This window comes from Salmo salar, chromosome ssa10 (genome assembly GCF_905237065.1).
Source record: "Salmo salar chromosome ssa10, Ssal_v3.1, whole genome shotgun sequence".
Classification (NCBI taxonomy): domain Eukaryota; kingdom Metazoa; phylum Chordata; class Actinopteri; order Salmoniformes; family Salmonidae; genus Salmo; species Salmo salar.
Genome location: NC_059451.1, coordinates 115,614,497 through 115,630,455, shown reverse-complemented (window position 1 = coordinate 115,630,455; position 15,959 = coordinate 115,614,497). Strand labels below are relative to the sequence as shown.

Genomic DNA, 15,959 nt, shown 5'->3' with positions numbered 1-15,959 from the left:
ACTGCATAGACAATTCAATTGCTACATATTTGCAGGTTTTACACAATCCCACACCACATCCCCTGAGGAGCCCTTCATCATCATCATCATCAACAATAAGTAAGTTAGCTAACAACAACTCCACCGAAGTAACTGGACAATCGGTGTGTACAATATGAAGGGACAGTTATAATGAACCCATACTTTCATGGTTTGATTTGCCATATCTGTCTTTTTGCCAGAGTATAAAAGGGATGTTTCCTTAGTTCACACACTGCCTGTACTAACCGCACAAAGTTACTGTCTAATGGGGCATTCATGTGCTCGTGGGAAACTGGAAAGTCGTAAGTCTGACAAGATTGTGTTTAAGTGCTTTCGAAGTCGGACCAATTCTTCAACCAGATTTTAGCTGACTTGATAATACCTCAGCATGACCTCAGTCTCGTACTTAAAGGTGAAATATGCAGAAATCACTCTGCCATTTCCTGGTTGATAAAATTATAATAGTTTGCCTAGTTTCCGTTTATGACAAAACGAGCAGTCATTGTGTAGATAATCATTGTACCATCTAAACCGCTGTGAAATATCTTTACCATAACCAAAAACTTTATTTTCAGCTGTTTGAAGCTGGTGTACAAAACCGTAAGTAAAAGATGGCAAAACTGACAACAGGAAGCGTAGAAATAGCGCACATAGAACAGATCTACCACTTCTTAGACATGCTTTCAATGAGAATGACAGAACTATAACTCACATTTCTATGTGAATTTGGTCAAGTTGCCCAAAAAAATCAAATCAAAGTTTATTTGTCATGTGCGCCGAATACAACAGGTGTAGACCTTACAGTGAAATGCTTACTTACAAGCCCAAACAAACAGTGCAATTTAAGTAAAAAAAAAAAAAAGGTATTAGGTAAACAACAGATAAGTAAAGAAATAAAAACAGTAAAATGACGGTGAAAATAACAGTAGTGAAAAAAGTAAGTCAACAGTTCACAGGTGAAGCGTCAAGGATTTCATTGCCGAACGTAGGATTACAGCTTCTTGTCACACAAGTGTTGAATATTTTTCATAACGGTAAATTCTTAAAAAAAAGATGTACATTAGATACACTATATGTACAAAAGTATGTGGACACACCTTCAAATTAGTGGATTTGGCTATTTCAGCCTCACCTGTTGCTGACAGGTGTATAAAATGGAACACACAGCCATGTAATCTCCATAGACAAACATTGGCAGTAGAATGGTCTTTAAAGAACTCAGTGACTTTCAAAGTGCCACCTTTCCAAACCCTGTTTGTATAGCCTCGAAACATGGTTAACTATAATTTTCAGTGTGGTTACATTTCCCAGCTTTTCACCAAAACAGTGGTGGGGTGACCGTTATTGTTTAAAATGCATGCTGGCCCTTTTAAGGTCTATCTTTTGGTTGAAAAGGTGAAAGGTCAGTGGTGAAACGTCATAACTCGGGATGCTGAACTTTCAAGAACTCCCAACATCATATGAACGCCCCGTTAACGTACAACACACTTGTGTGAAACGACAGCTACTTGTATACATACAAGCAGTGGGATAATGAACTTATTTGAGTCTGTGACCCTTTGGGGTAATTATTGTGCTTGGCTCGCCTGTGATTGGATGCTTGTTGTCCCTTGCAGTGCCCAGGCGAAGGAAAAGTAGAATCCGAGAGGCCTATGACCAGCACTTTTCAGAGAGCGCGGTAAGTGACTGTACAAAGTACTTTTGGCATATGTATTGTCTTCAGAGCTATTAGGCCTTAGACCATACTTAAGAGAGTTTTCAGAGATTTCCAACTTTTCTAGGTTATTTCTTGCATAGCCGTTTATACCATATACCAGGGTATTTCAAAAATCAGACGGTTTAAAATAGAAATATATTTTTTCTTTGGGGGTACCCCCACCTCGAGGGTGCTGTGGGTTCTGTGCTACACCACTACTTATATCTAGAAGTGAAGTATAACTATAACAAATCGATGTGTCAAATAAATGATATCCAGCTCAGGACTCCAGCTACGCATTTGGTTTGCTAACTTGCTAGATAAGTGTCAAGATGTCAAGATCAAGCTTCTTGGTTACAGCAGAGACATTCAATCCCTTCCTGGATTGTTGAAATAGCGCCCCTTGTGTGCACATTCTGTAATACGGTATACCCAGGTATGGTACAGAAACGGTATGAAAATCTGGATACCGCCCTGCACTCTTGTTTTTTGATTGAACTAATCCGTGTCGTAATGCTTATGTTTTTAGGTAACATACCCAAGAATTGTGAATGCTGTGGAGAGGAGGACGGCCGGGACAATACCGGAGCAAGACTATGACAGGGAATTTGAATATGAAACCAATCAGTATAGCGGCATTCGAAGTTACCATGATGATGACCACAGAGGATACCGTAGCGACAGGATACACACAGGAAGTGATCGAGGATACCATGGTGACAGTACACCCATAGGAAGCATACGAGTGAGGAATTCCCCACCTCCCCGACAAGTGGGTGAAGCTTTATTATGGTCAATCTAAGATTTAGGCCCAAATACTTGTCATTTTGCAAATTTTGGTGTCAGAAGAAAACTGAGTAGTGACGCGAAAGGTTTTAGCTGAATAGTGCTAGGTATTTTACCAAGTCAATACCCTCTCTACTATTTTCTGTCTCTAATATAGGATGACTTCTTCATTGCGTTTTTTCTGTGCAGGAGGATTACAGAGATTCCTACTACAGGGGCTCCAGAGATGATTCTCTGATGGGGCGTCAAGGAGAGATGAGGTAACCCAGGGGTCCCCTTCTGTTACTTGTTAGGCCTAAGTCTATGAAGCTTTTTTGTTCATGATGGTACGGTAGTAAGCCTGCTGTGTTTTTATGAACATGTGTGATCGAGACCAGTGTCTTGTATTGCTCCTTACGTATGGGGTACTGATGCTTTATATGAGCTTGTATAAAACAGGGTTGTGATGTTATGTGACTGTAAGTCGCTTTGTATAAAAGCGTCTGCTAAATGGCGTTTATTTTTGTTCATATTCTATGAACCACCAGGTGGCAGCAGAGTCTTGCCTTTCTCAAGCCCCTTTATGAATGGTTTGAGGTTTTGTGTTGATTTGAGGTTTCTGAGAGCATTTTTCAAGTTATGTACTGTACCAGTCAAAAGTTTGGACACCTACTCATTCCAGGGTTTTTCTTTTTAATATTTTCTACTTTGTAGAATAATAGTGAAGACATCAAAACTATGGAATAACACATGGAATCATGTAGTAACCAAGAAAGTGTACAACAAATCAAAATATATTTGAGACTCTTCAAAGTAGCTGCCCTTTGTCTTGATGATAGCTTTGAACACTTTTGGCATTCCCTCAACCAGCTTCATGGGGTAGTCACCTGGTGTGACTTTTGTGGAATTTCTTTACTTCTTAATGTGTTTGAGCCAATCAGTTGTGTTGTGACAAGGTATGGCGGTATACAGAAGATAGCCCTATTTGGTAACAGACCAAGTCCATATTATAGAAAGAACAGCTCAAATAAGCAAAGAGAAACAACAGTCCATTACTTTAAGACACGAAGGTCAGACAATGTGGGACATTTCAAGAACTTTGAAAGTTTCTTCAAGTGCAGTTGCAAATCCATCAAGCACTATGATGAAACTGGCTCTCATGAGGTCCGCCACAGGAAAGGAAGACCCAGAGTTACCTCTGCTGCAGAGGATAAGTTCATCAGAGTTACCAGTCTCAGAAATTGCAGCCCAAGTAAATGCTTCACAGAGTTCAAGTAACAGACACATCTCAACATCAACTGTTCAGAGCAGACTGCGTGAATCAGGCCTTCATGGTGGAATTGCTGCAAAGAAACCACTGCTAAAGGACACCAATAAGAAGAAGATACTTGCTTGGGCCAAGAAACATGAGCAATGGACATTAGACTGGTGGAAATCTGTCCTTTGGTCTGATGAGTCCAAATTTGAGATTTTTGGTTCCAACCACTGTTTCTTTGTGAGACGCAGAGTAGGTGAATGGATGATCTCCGTATGTGTGGTTCCCACAGTGAAGCATGGAGGAGGAGGTGTGGGGGTGCTTTTCTGGTGACACTGTCAGTGATTTATTTAGAATTCAAGGCACACTTAACCAGCATGGCTACCACAGCATTCTACAGAAATACGCATCTGGTTTGCGCTTAGTGGGACTATGACCCAACACACCTCCAGGCTGTGTAAGGGCTATTTGACCAAGGAGAGTGATGGAGTGCTGCATCAGATGACCTGGCCTCCACAATCACTCGACCTCAACCCAATTGAGATGGTTTGGGATGAGTTGGACTGCAGTGTGAAGGAAAAGCAGCCAACAAGTGCTCAGCATATGTAGGAACTCCTTCAAGACTGTTGGAAAAGCATTCCTCTTTAAGCTGGTTGAGAGAATGCCGAATGTGCAAAGCTGTCATCAAGGCAACGGGTGGCTACTTTGAAGGATCTGTTATATATTTTGATTTGTTTAACACTTTTTGTTTACTACATGATTCCATATGTGTTATTTCATAGTTTTGATGTCTTCACTATTATTCTACAAAGTAGAAAATATTAAAAAGAAAAACCCTGGAATGAGTAGTTGTCCAAACTGTTGACTGGTACTGTATGTCTATTTGTGTAATCAATCACTTTGATTATATAACATACGGCATGGATCAAAACCTTGAATTCTGTACTTTTAATTCTTACGGCGCAGTAGGAATTAGTACCCATCTCAGGAAAAGCTTAGACTGAAATCCCCACTAGAGATATATCACACTTGACTTATATCACACAATCATATTGAAGAGGGACTGAAGCGAATTTGCCAACTTATCTCTGAGCCATTGCGAGGGAAAGACCGAGAGGAGGCTGGTGGCTCTCGTTTCATAACGTATTCCACTTATCGACCACCACACTCCTGTCCTTGAGGGGCTTGGAGCTCCACCCCACACACACGGCACAGCACAGCTAAAGCCAGTGGCTCTGCTCTGTCCCAGTGCTGCCAAGACATCCATGTAGCAGTGGCCCAAAGCAGAGTGGCAACAGTTCACAGGCCAAGACCAACCCCTCCCCTTCATTCCTCCACAAGTGGAGTCACACCAGGCTCCAGACGAGGACAAAGGGCACGACTCACTGAGCCAACAAGACTACCCCCCTCCCCCTCCCGGAGAACCAGCTGGGCAGCCGGTCACTCCCTCTCCAGCTAAACAACCACCACCATGCTCTTTGCTATCTCCAGAATCAATGCACAGCGTACATGCTCTCTCTGCTTTCCTGGGGGGGAGAGAGAGGGAGAGCAAGCTCTTATTGGACCAGATTCCAATTCCGTTAGCAACCATTATATGACCATCCAACCTCTGTATAGGGCCCTGACGAGAGGTTCCAGGAAATTCATTCTCAATGCAGTCACCCGTCGTGATAATAAATATTAACGATAGTGATATTACTGTGCAACGTAGACATTCTATTTTCTTCCAAGATGGCAAGACAATTCATATGTTGTTGTAGTGCCCATCGGTTATGAATGTTTCAACCTCTGTGTTGAGAAGTTGTTTTTACCATCAATTTCTGGTGTAACGAGTACACCCCCCCCCAAAATAACTACACTAACCATGAGCCTTGCTGTCTATTTCGTCCAGTAATAGAGCAGGTACAAGTCACGTGCTCCACAAGCGAACACTTGAGTGTTCGTCAACAGAGCAAGTCACTTGCATCTCCGCCGTGATTGGATGATTGAGCAGCATTATGTGCTCGCCAACAGATCACGTGACTTGCATCTGCTCTTTGACTGGACGACACAGACCGCAATGCTGTGTGGGATGAGTAGTTTGTTTACCTCATGACTCCTGTATGTACACAGTCTACCCTTGACTTTTTTTTGCTTTCATATATCACAGTTGTTGTAAGGCAAGGTGGTTCCAAACGTAATCTTTTGAATGAATGAATGATTAATTGTTCACCCCAGAGATGTTAATCTATTCAACGTTTGGAACCACGATAATAAGCATGTTGTTGAAATACATGCTAAAAATGAGTGGCCGTGTCAGTCCCGGAGCGTGCCACGGCCTGTCGGTGTTGCAGAAATGCACAAGATAATTGGCTAAAAATCGTATTTAGAGCTTGTAAATCCCAGAAGTTTTGTTTACAATTCAATTCTCCAAGTTCTGCTTTTTTGGTTCACATTAGAATAATGCCAATAGTCATAACTGCTTCCTTGGCTTGTAGGAGACTTGTAGGCAGTGGAGGCTATAGCAGACTCCTGGTGTGGTGTTGACAGGGCAGCAGGCAGGCATCTGGGTCTGGTTTTCCACTATTGTCTGGTCAGGAGGTTGACGGGAGTCCTCACCTCTGCAGTGCAGCCCACAGGAAGCAGCGTCCAGGAAGTCTTTGGAGGGTCTCGCTCCTGGCCGGAGGTGTTTCATCGACCGGCCATGTGGAGACTGAGGTGGCCAGACAGAAGATGAACAGCAAGGCCACACCACCACCCCACTACCTCTCCCTAACACAACTAAGGACTGGGTTCTGGGCCTAGGGGGCTGCTTCATGGTCCTCAGTCACAGGGTCCCCCACTTACATGCAGAGGGCGTGTGTGTTGTGAACACTGCGGGGGGGCCTTGGCAACTGAGGCAGGCATTAATCAATCTGCTCCTTTGTGGAGCTCTTGACCTCGTGATGAATAACAGATAATGAGGGAAAATAAGGAGCCTTGTTAAGTGCCAGAAGTGCAACTGGTTAGGAGTCAACTACTCTCCCTTTGAACTTTCAAAGTCACCTCAGCCAAACCTTGCTGCATGCTGGTCTAATGGGTTTTTTGTAAACCTGTCTTTGTAATTAGACCTCAACCCATAATTGCAGTCATGTTATATTTGTGTGTGTGGCTGATTGCATTCAGTAAGATGATGAAAGAGATGGCAGGGGTCGGCTGCCGTTTGACTAAAGAAGCCAATTAAATTGGTTTTGGGTTTATATATTAGTTTTCAAAATGAGGTCGTAAATGCTTTTATTTGTTTGTCTGATGATTTGGGTGTAATGCATGGTGGCTTTACTAGCATGACCTTTTGAATAAAGGGAGGTGGAGTCTCAGATTGCACCCTATTCCCTATATAGTTCAATACTTTATCAAAAGTTCTACACTATACGGGGAATAGGGTGTCATTTTGGAACAAAAACCTCTCTGATCTTCTACATCCTGGCTCAGACAGCCAGGGCCTCATTTTCCCACCCTGGTATTAGGCAGTTTGCTCTTTTTGGATCCTGAAAGAGATATTGAAACTCCTATTGCAGGTGGGGCTGTGCCACCTAGTTGCTCTGATGTCTATTTGGTTCAGATCAGCATGTTTTATTCTCCCTGGTCCACAGAGATATAACGTGTTTAGAGAGCATCTTTCTAAATTGGAAGAACTGCTTTGAAGATGCTGTTATAGATATAGTATAAAAATATATATATTTTAAATCACTTTAAAGGAATTTTCTTCAAAAGCCCCCCAAAAAATTCTCCAAGTATAGTGTCTACAGAATTACTTTTTCATAGGTTTGTTATGGAAAGAGAGGTGAGTTTAGGGGAATCGCTCACTGCAATGGTGGTAATTAACTTTATTTGGTAAATGGCAGTCTGAGCCTTGGCTACTTCAAACCGGTCTGGGGGTCGTAAAAGCTGGAGGACATGTTAGGCTTGCACTTTGTTTGGGACGTGGCCCTGTAAGTTCACGCAGGGGTCATGAAAACCAGGTGCCATTGGATGGTTAATTTATATATACCTCTAGGGTTGGGCGGTATCCAGATGTTCATACCGTTTCTGTACCCTACCTGGGGTATATGGTTTTACCAGAAGTGAACACAAGGGGTGCTGTTTCCCCCAAAATAATCTAAAAATGTTTTTCTCCAAGTAGATCTTTCTTTGGGTTACGCACAAAACTATTTAGGCAACAGGGATCATGATCAAGGAAGGGATTGAATGTCTCTGCTGTAACCAAGAAGCTTGATCTTGACATCTTGACACTTATCTAGCAAGTTAGCAAACCAAATACGTAGCTGGAGTCTTGAGCTGGATATCATTTATTTGACGTCTTAGATTTCGTCTAGTTATACCTCAGCAGTGTGGCTGCTTTATACCTGAATCTGACGGCCATAAGATCTGCCTATCCTGCCTGGGTCAGGAGCATGCGCAACCTGCCCTGTACCCTCAGTCATGCATGGAGTGCGCTCATTGTGGCCTTATGTCGATGCGTTCACTGAGGAGATGAGTGGCGTTCTTCAGGCTTGGCCTCATATCCCCTCAGCCTGTATCTGCATCAGCACCCTCTCCCAGGCTTGGCTTCGTATCCCCTCAGCCTGTATCTACATCAGCACCCTCTCCCAGGCTTGGCCTCGTATCCCCTCGCTCTCAGCCTGTATCGGCATCAGCACCCTCTCCCAGGCTTGGCCTCGTTTCCCCTCTCCCTCAGCCTGTATCTACATCAGCACCCTCTCCCAGGCTTGGCCTCATATCCCCTCTCCCTCAGCCTGTATCTGCATCAGCACCCTCTCCCAGGCTTGGCTTCCTATCCCCTCTCCCTCAGCCTGTATCTGCATCAGCACCCTCTCCCAGGCTTGGCTTCCTATCCCCTCTCCCTCAGCCTGTATCTGCATCAGCACCCTCTCCCAGGCTTGGCCTCGTATCCCCTCAGCCTGTATCTGCATCAGCACCCTCTCCCAGGCTTGGCTTCGTATCCCCTCTCCCTCAGCCTGTATCTACATCAGCACCCTCTCCCAGACTTGGCTTCGTATCCCCTCTCCCTCAGCCTGTATCTGCATCAGCACCCTCTCCCAGGCTTGGCCTCGAATCCCCTCTCCCTCAGCCTGTATCTGCATCAGCACCCTCTCCCAGGCTTGGCTTCGTATCCCCTCAGCCTGTATCTACATCAGCACCCTCTCCCAGGCTTGGCCTCGTATCCCCTCAGCCTGTATCTACATCAGCATCCTCTCCCAGGCTTGGCCTCGTATCTCCTCGCTCTCAGCCTGTATCTGCATCAGCACCCTCTCCCAGGCTTGGCCTCGTTTCCCCTCTCCCTCAGCCTGTATCTACATCAGCACCCTCTCCCAGGCTTGGCCTCGTATCCCCCCTCCCTCAGCCTGTATCTGCATCAGCACCCTCTCCCAGGCTTGGCCTCATATCCCCTCAGCCTGTATCTACATCAGCACCCTCTCCCAGGCTTGGCCTCGTATCCCCTCAGCCTGTATCTACATCAGCACCCTCTCCCAGGCTTGGCCTCGTATCCCCTCAGCCTGTATCTACATCAGCACCCTCTCCCAGGCTTGGCCTCGTATCCCCTCAGCCTGTATCTACATCAGCACCCTCTCCCAGGCTTGGCTTCGTATCCCCTCAGCCTGTATCTACATCAGCACCCTCTCCCAGGCTTGGCCTCGTATCTCCTCGCTCTCAGCCTGTATCTGCATCAGCACCCTCTCCCAGGCTTGGCCTCGTTTCCCCTCTCCCTCAGCCTGTATCTACATCAGCACCCTCTCCCAGGCTTGGCCTCGTATCCCCTCTCCCTCAGCCTGTATCTGCATCAGCACCCTCTCCCAGGCTTGGCTTCGTATCCCCTCGCTCTCAGCCTGTATCTACATCAGCACTCTCTCCCAGGCTTGGCCTCGTATCCCCTCAACCTGTATCTACATCAGCACCCTCTCCCAGGCTTGGCCTCGTATCCCCTCAGCCTGTATCTACATCAGCACCCTCTCCCAGGCTTGGCTTCGTATCCCCTCAGCCTGTATCTGCATCAGCACCCTCTCCCAGGCTTGGCTTCGTATCCCCTCAGCCTGTATCTACATCAGCACCCTCTCCCAGGCTTGGCCTCGTATCCCCTCAGCCTGTATCTGCATCAGCACCCTCTCCCAGGCTTGGCTTCGTATCCCCTCAGCCTGTATCTGCATCAGCACCCTCTCCCATGCTTGGCTTCGCATCTCCTCGCTCTCAGCCTGTATCTGCATCAGCACCCTCTCCCAGGCTTGGCCTCGTTTCCCCTCTCCCTCAGCCTGTATCTACATCAGCACCCTCTCCCAGGCTTGGCCTCGTATCCCCTCTCCCTCAGCCTGTATCTGCATCAGCACCCTCTCCCAGGCTTGGCTTCGTATCTCCTCGCTCTCAGCCTGTATCTGCATCAGCACCCTCTCCCAGGCTTGGCTTCGTATCCCCTCAGCCTGTATCTACATCAGCACCCTTTCCCAGGCTTGGCCTCGTATCCCCTCTCCCTCAGCCTGTATCTGCATCAGCACCCTCTCCCAGGCTTGGCCTCGTATCTACATCAGCACCCTCTCCCAGGCTTGGCTTCGTATCCCCTCTCCCTCAGCCTGTATCTACATCAGCACCCTCTCCCAGGCTTGGCTTCGTATCCCCTCTCCCTCAGCCTGTATCTGCATCAGCACCCTCTCCCAGGCTTGGTTTCGTATCCCCTCAGCCTGTATCTACATCAGCACCCTCTCCCAGGCTTGGCCTCGTATCCCCTCAGCCTGTATCTACATCAGCACCCTCTCCCAGGCTTGGCTTCGTATCCCCTCAGCCTGTATCTACATCAGCACCCTCTCCCAGACTTGGCCTCGTATCTCCTCGCTCTCAGCCTGTATCTGCATCAGCACCCTCTCCCAGGCTTGGCCTCGTTTCCCCTCTCCCTCAGCCTGTATCTACATCAGCACCCTCTCCCAGGCTTGGCCTCGTATCCCCTCTCCCTCAGCCTGTATCTGCATCAGCACCCTCTCCCAGGCTTGGCCTCGTATCTCCTCGCTCTCAGCCTGTATCTGCATCAGCACCCTCTCCCAGGCTTGGCCTCCTATCCCCTCTCCCTCAGCCTGTATCTACATCAGCACCCTCTCCCAGGCTTGGCCTCGTATCCCCTCTCCCTCAGCCTGTATCTGCATCAGCACCCTCTCCCAGGCTTGGCCTCGTATCCCCTCAGCCTGTATCTACATCAGCACCCTCTCCCAGGCTTGGCCTCGTATCCCCTCGCTCTCAGCCTGTATCTACATCAGCACCCTCTCCCAGGCTTGGCCTCGTATCCCCTCAACCTGTATCTACATCAGCACCCTCTCCCAGGCTTGGCCTCGTATCCCCTCAGCCTGTATCTACATCAGCACCCTCTCCCAGGCTTGGCTTCGTATCCCCTCAGCCTGTATCTGCATCAGCACCCTCTCCCAGGCTTGGCCTCGTATCCCCTCAGCCTGTATCTACATCAGCACCCTCTCGCAGGCTTGGCCTCGTATCTCCTCGCTCTCAGCCTGTATCTACATCAGCACCCTCTCCCAGGCTTGGCTTCGTATCTCCTCTCCCTCAGCCTGTATCTACATCAGCACCCTCTCCCAGGCTTGGCTTCGTATCCCCTCAGCCTGTATCTACATCAGCACCCTCTCCCAGGCTTGGCTTCGTATCCCCTCAGCCTGTATCTGCATCAGCACCCTCTCCCATGCTTGGCTTCGCATCTCCTCGCTCTCAGCCTGTATCTGCATCAGCACCCTCTCCCAGGCTTGGCTTCGTATCCCCTCAGCCTGTATCTACATCAGCACCCTGTCCCAGGCTTGGCCTCGTATCCCCTCTCCCTCAGCCTGTATCTGCATCAGCACCCTCTCCCAGGCTTGGCCTCGTATCCCCTCAGCCTGTATCTGCATCAGCACCCTCTCCCAGGCTTGGCTTCGTATCCCCTCTCCCTCAGCCTGTATCTGCATCAGCACCCTCTCCCAGGCTTGGCCTCGTATCTACATCAGCACCCTCTCCCAGGCTTGGCTTCGTATCCCCTCTCCCTCAGCCTGTATCTACATCAGCACCCTCTCCCAGGCTTGGCTTCGTATCCCCTCTCCCTCAGCCTGTATCTGCATCAGCACCCTCTCCCAGGCTTGGCTTCGTATCCCCTCAGCCTGTATCTACATCAGCACCCTCTCCCAAGCTTGGCCTCGTATCCCCTCAGCCTGTATCTACATCAGCACCCTCTCCCAGGCTTGGCTTCGTATCCCCTCAGCCTGTATCTACATCAGCACCCTCTCCCAGACCTGGCCTCGTATCTCCTCGCTCTCAGCCTGTATCTGCATCAGCACCCTCTCCCAGGCTTGGCCTCGTATCCCCTCTCCCTCAGCCTGTATCTGCATCAGCACCCTCTCCCAGGCTTGGCCTCGTATCTCCTCGCTCTCAGCCTGTATCTGCATCAGCACCCTCTCCCAGGCTTGGCCTCCTATCCCCTCTCCCTCAGCCTGTATCTACATCAGCACCCTCTCCCAGGCTTGGCCTCGTATCCCCTCTCCCTCAGCCTGTATCTGCATCAGCACCCTCTCCCAGGCTTGGCCTCGTATCCCCTCAGCCTGTATCTACATCAGCACCCTCTCCCAGGCTTGGCCTCGTATCCCCTCGCTCTCAGCCTGTATCTACATCAGCACCCTCTCCCAGGCTTGGCCTCGTATCCCCTCAGCCTGTATCTACATCAGCACCCTCTCCCAGGCTTGGCCTCGTATCCCCTCAGCCTGTATCTACATCAGCACCCTCTCCCAGGCTTGGCTTCGTATCCCCTCAGCCTGTATCTGCATCAGCACCCTCTCCCAGGCTTGGCCTCGTATCCCCTCAGCCTGTATCTACATCAGCACCCTCTCGCAGGCTTGGCCTCGTATCTCCTCGCTCTCAGCCTGTATCTGCATCAGCACCCTCTCCCAGGCTTGGCCTCGTTTCCCCTCTCCCTCAGCCTGTATCTACATCAGCACCCTCTCCCAGGCTTGGCTTCGTATCCCCTCAGCCTGTATCTACATCAGCACCCTCTCCCAGGCTTGGCTTCGTATCTCCTCTCCCTCAGCCTGTATCTACATCAGCACCCTCTCCCAGGCTTGGCTTCGTATCCCCTCAGCCTGTATCTACATCAGCACCCTCTCCCAGGCTTGGCCTCGTATCCCCTCAGCCTGTATCTACATCAGCATCCTCTCCCAGGCTTCGCTTCGTATCCCCTCAGCCTGTATCTACATCAGCACCCTCTCCCAGGCTTGGCCTCGTATCCCCTCAGCCTGTATCTACATCAGCACCCTCTCCCAGGCTTGGCCTCGTATCTACATCAGCACCCTCTCCCAGGCTTGGCTTCGTATCTCCTCGCTCTCAGCCTGTATCTGCATCAGCACCCTCTCCCAGGCTTGGCCTCGTTTCCCCTCTCCCTCAGCCTGTATCTGCATCAGCACCCTCTCCCAGGCTTGGCTTCGTATCTCCTCGCTCTCAGCCTGTATCTGCATCAGCACCCTCTCCCAGGCTTGGCTTCGTATCCCCTCAGCCTGTATCTGCATCAGCACCCTCTCCCAGACCTGGTGAGAACCATCAGGGTGCCATAGTATGCAAATCAAATTGTATTTGTCACATGCGCAAATACAACGGGTGTAGACTGTACCTTGAAATGCTTACTCACAAACCCTTAACCAACAATGCAGTTCAAGAAATATAGTTAAGAAAAAAAAAAAAGTTACACAAAATAACAATAACGAGTATTTATACAGGGAGTACTGGTACTGAGTCAATGTGCGGGGGTACAGGTTAGTCAAGGTCATTTTTAAAGTGACTGTTCATAAACAACGAGTTGCAGCAGTGTAAAAAAAAAAAAAAAAAGCGGGGTGGGGGGGGGGGTGTCAATGTAAATAGTCTGGGTGAAATGATTTAAGACTGAGACTCTCCAATACAGCCCTACATTGCAGGGTTATGTGCACACCCTTCTCATTAACCAGTGGTGAGTTATTCACATTTTTTTATGAACAAATAAGGTTTTATATGTAAGAGGGTTAAATGAAGAGCAAAATGATTGATTTATTATTATATTATTATTTGTGCCCTTGTTCTATAAGAGCTCTTATGTCACTTCCCACAAGCCGGGTTGTGACGACAACTCACTCGTTCTTATGTTTGAATAAATGTATCGTATAGTGTGTGTGTGTGGCAGGCTTACAATGATGGCAAAAAACAACATTTGAGAGTGTGCTGACCCTGGTGCTAAATGCTGCTGGAGGTTGAATGTTTGAAGGGGTACGGGACTATAAAACGTTTGGGAACCACTGATCTAGGCTAATCTTCAGACTAGAACTAGTTGGTTTTAAAGATAGGACAGTATTTTCTTCAGATATAGTATATGGAGAAGTATTTACTTTGATCATATTTGATTGAGGTATTTTCTTGTGTCATTTTTAGGATAAGCAGCAGAGCGGGCTCCCACCTCAGCAGCAGAGTTAAAGGAATAGCGCCTCTGTCGAGGACCGTGTCTTCAGCAGCTAACCCCAATAGAGTGGACCCCAATCTGATGCAGGCCATCATGTACTTGGACCGAGGGTAGGCCTATCCCTTCCAGTGCACTTAGTTAATGGACCAAGTGCCAAAACCACTCGTTAGACCCAGCAACTTCAGGTGTTGTTGGCTTTCAGTTTTACTGTTTTTCAAGACACAAACCACAATTTATTTTGTCCAGCAACTTTAGTGTTTAGTTTTTTCACTCTACACTTAGAGGGTTTTAGAATCCAAGCACTTATCATGGGTAGAGACATTGCCTTTAGTTCAATAGTTGAATGGACCTCAATGGATGGGCCCTTGAATCCCCTTATCTCTCTCTCTCTCATTGTCTTGTCAGAGAGGACCCTGAGGGTCTTAGGCGAAGGGGCCTGGGCCCCTACCCTGCAGGCCCACCCGGGGACACTTACAAAACAGTACGGGATCGCTCTCCCATCAGGATGGATATCCCACCAGGCCCTGTTATCATGCGCTCTGGGTCCAACACCAGCAAAAGGAGCTACTCCCCAGACAGGGACCAGAAGAGCTTCTCCTACCAGCAGAGCCAGCAGAAGAGTAAGTCTGCATCCCAAATTGTTCCTTATTATTCCCTATAAAGTGCACTTAATTTGACCAGGACGCATAGGGGACGGGAGTTTCCTTTGGTTTAACTACAGAGAACACAGCGCTTTAGTTCAGCTGTCAATGATTAACAATATCAGTTTTAAGTCTATCACTTCAGTCTGGCTCTGTACCAGTGTCCATACTACTTGACATGAAGCAATGCATTGGACATTCATCCTTTGTGGTACGTTTGCTGCCAGTCATTTTGGGGACCTTTTTCTCTCTCGCCCCTCCAGGGTATAACGAAGAGCCTCACAGCCAGAACAGAGAACCTGGTAAGTCTAGATTACACAGTCAAGCCGATGCAATGATCCACAGGGATGCAAACTAGTCACCTTTCGGCGAAATGTGCCTTTCTGAATCCAAAATAGGTGACCTAAGTGATTCGTGTAGCTCTGATAAGAAAAGTTTGGAGGAGGGGTGGTGCTTTGGATCACTACTGGCTGCATGCGAACAAGTGATGCGCGTTTGGATCACTACTGGCTGCATCCAAGGCTCAGCCAATCGTTCAGTAACAACAGAATGCAGCACGCGGCTGAAGAGAGAAGAGAATCAAGTTGCTTAGTTACAGCATCAGCGCGCGCTCTGGAAAGACAGCGGGAGAGTGGGAAGGCAGTTTGCGCGTCCCCTGAACGGTAACTGAGAGGTCGGTGAGAAGCCTGACCATGGAGACCGGGGTGAGAAGGTGATGAAGCATACTTCATGAACTGTAAGCGAAAAACAACTGGCATTTGGAAAGTTTGAGGTGATGGAGAAACTGTGGTGGAACAAGTATTGTTAGCATTGTTAAGTATCTTGCTAGCTGGATCGAATTGTCCGTTAGCTAGACAAGAAATGTTGAGCAACATTATCCAACTTAACTGATCAAGTAATTGAGTTTATTGTGTGAAAATTAGCTGGCTAATAAAGTCAGACAGCTAACGTTAGTAACCTAACCAATTCGCTATAGTATTAACTGGTATATGACTCCTTGCCATTCCTCAAGTTATAACGCGACGCGTTAGTTACTTAGTGGACCCTGGCAAACTGAAATGTTAACTAGCTAACGAACTATCTGTGAACTGATGTTTTCCCTCTGAAGTAACGTTATGTGGTTAACTTTCAGAA

General features: G+C 47.9%; 1 protein-coding gene across 2 annotated transcripts in view; it reads left to right on the top strand.

Moving 5' to 3' along the window:
• The first annotated feature begins 4,582 nt into the window (after positions 1 to 4,582).
• LOC106561633 (uncharacterized) overlaps positions 4,583 to 15,959 on the top strand; it is a 32,595-nt gene continuing 21,218 nt past the window's right edge. The window contains exons 1-5 of one of the 2 annotated variants that reach the window (XM_045688467.1): positions 4,583 to 13,025; positions 13,233 to 13,288; positions 14,157 to 14,294; positions 14,590 to 14,804; positions 15,089 to 15,127. In XM_045688467.1, the coding sequence (XP_045544423.1) occupies positions 8,178 to 13,025; positions 13,233 to 13,288; positions 14,157 to 14,294; positions 14,590 to 14,804; positions 15,089 to 15,127 (5,296 nt within the window). In that variant the 5' untranslated portion in view covers positions 4,583 to 8,177. Of the gene's footprint in view, positions 13,289 to 14,156; positions 14,295 to 14,589; positions 14,805 to 15,088; positions 15,128 to 15,959 lie in introns of both variants that reach the window. The other variant, XM_045688466.1, reaches the window with a different exon arrangement.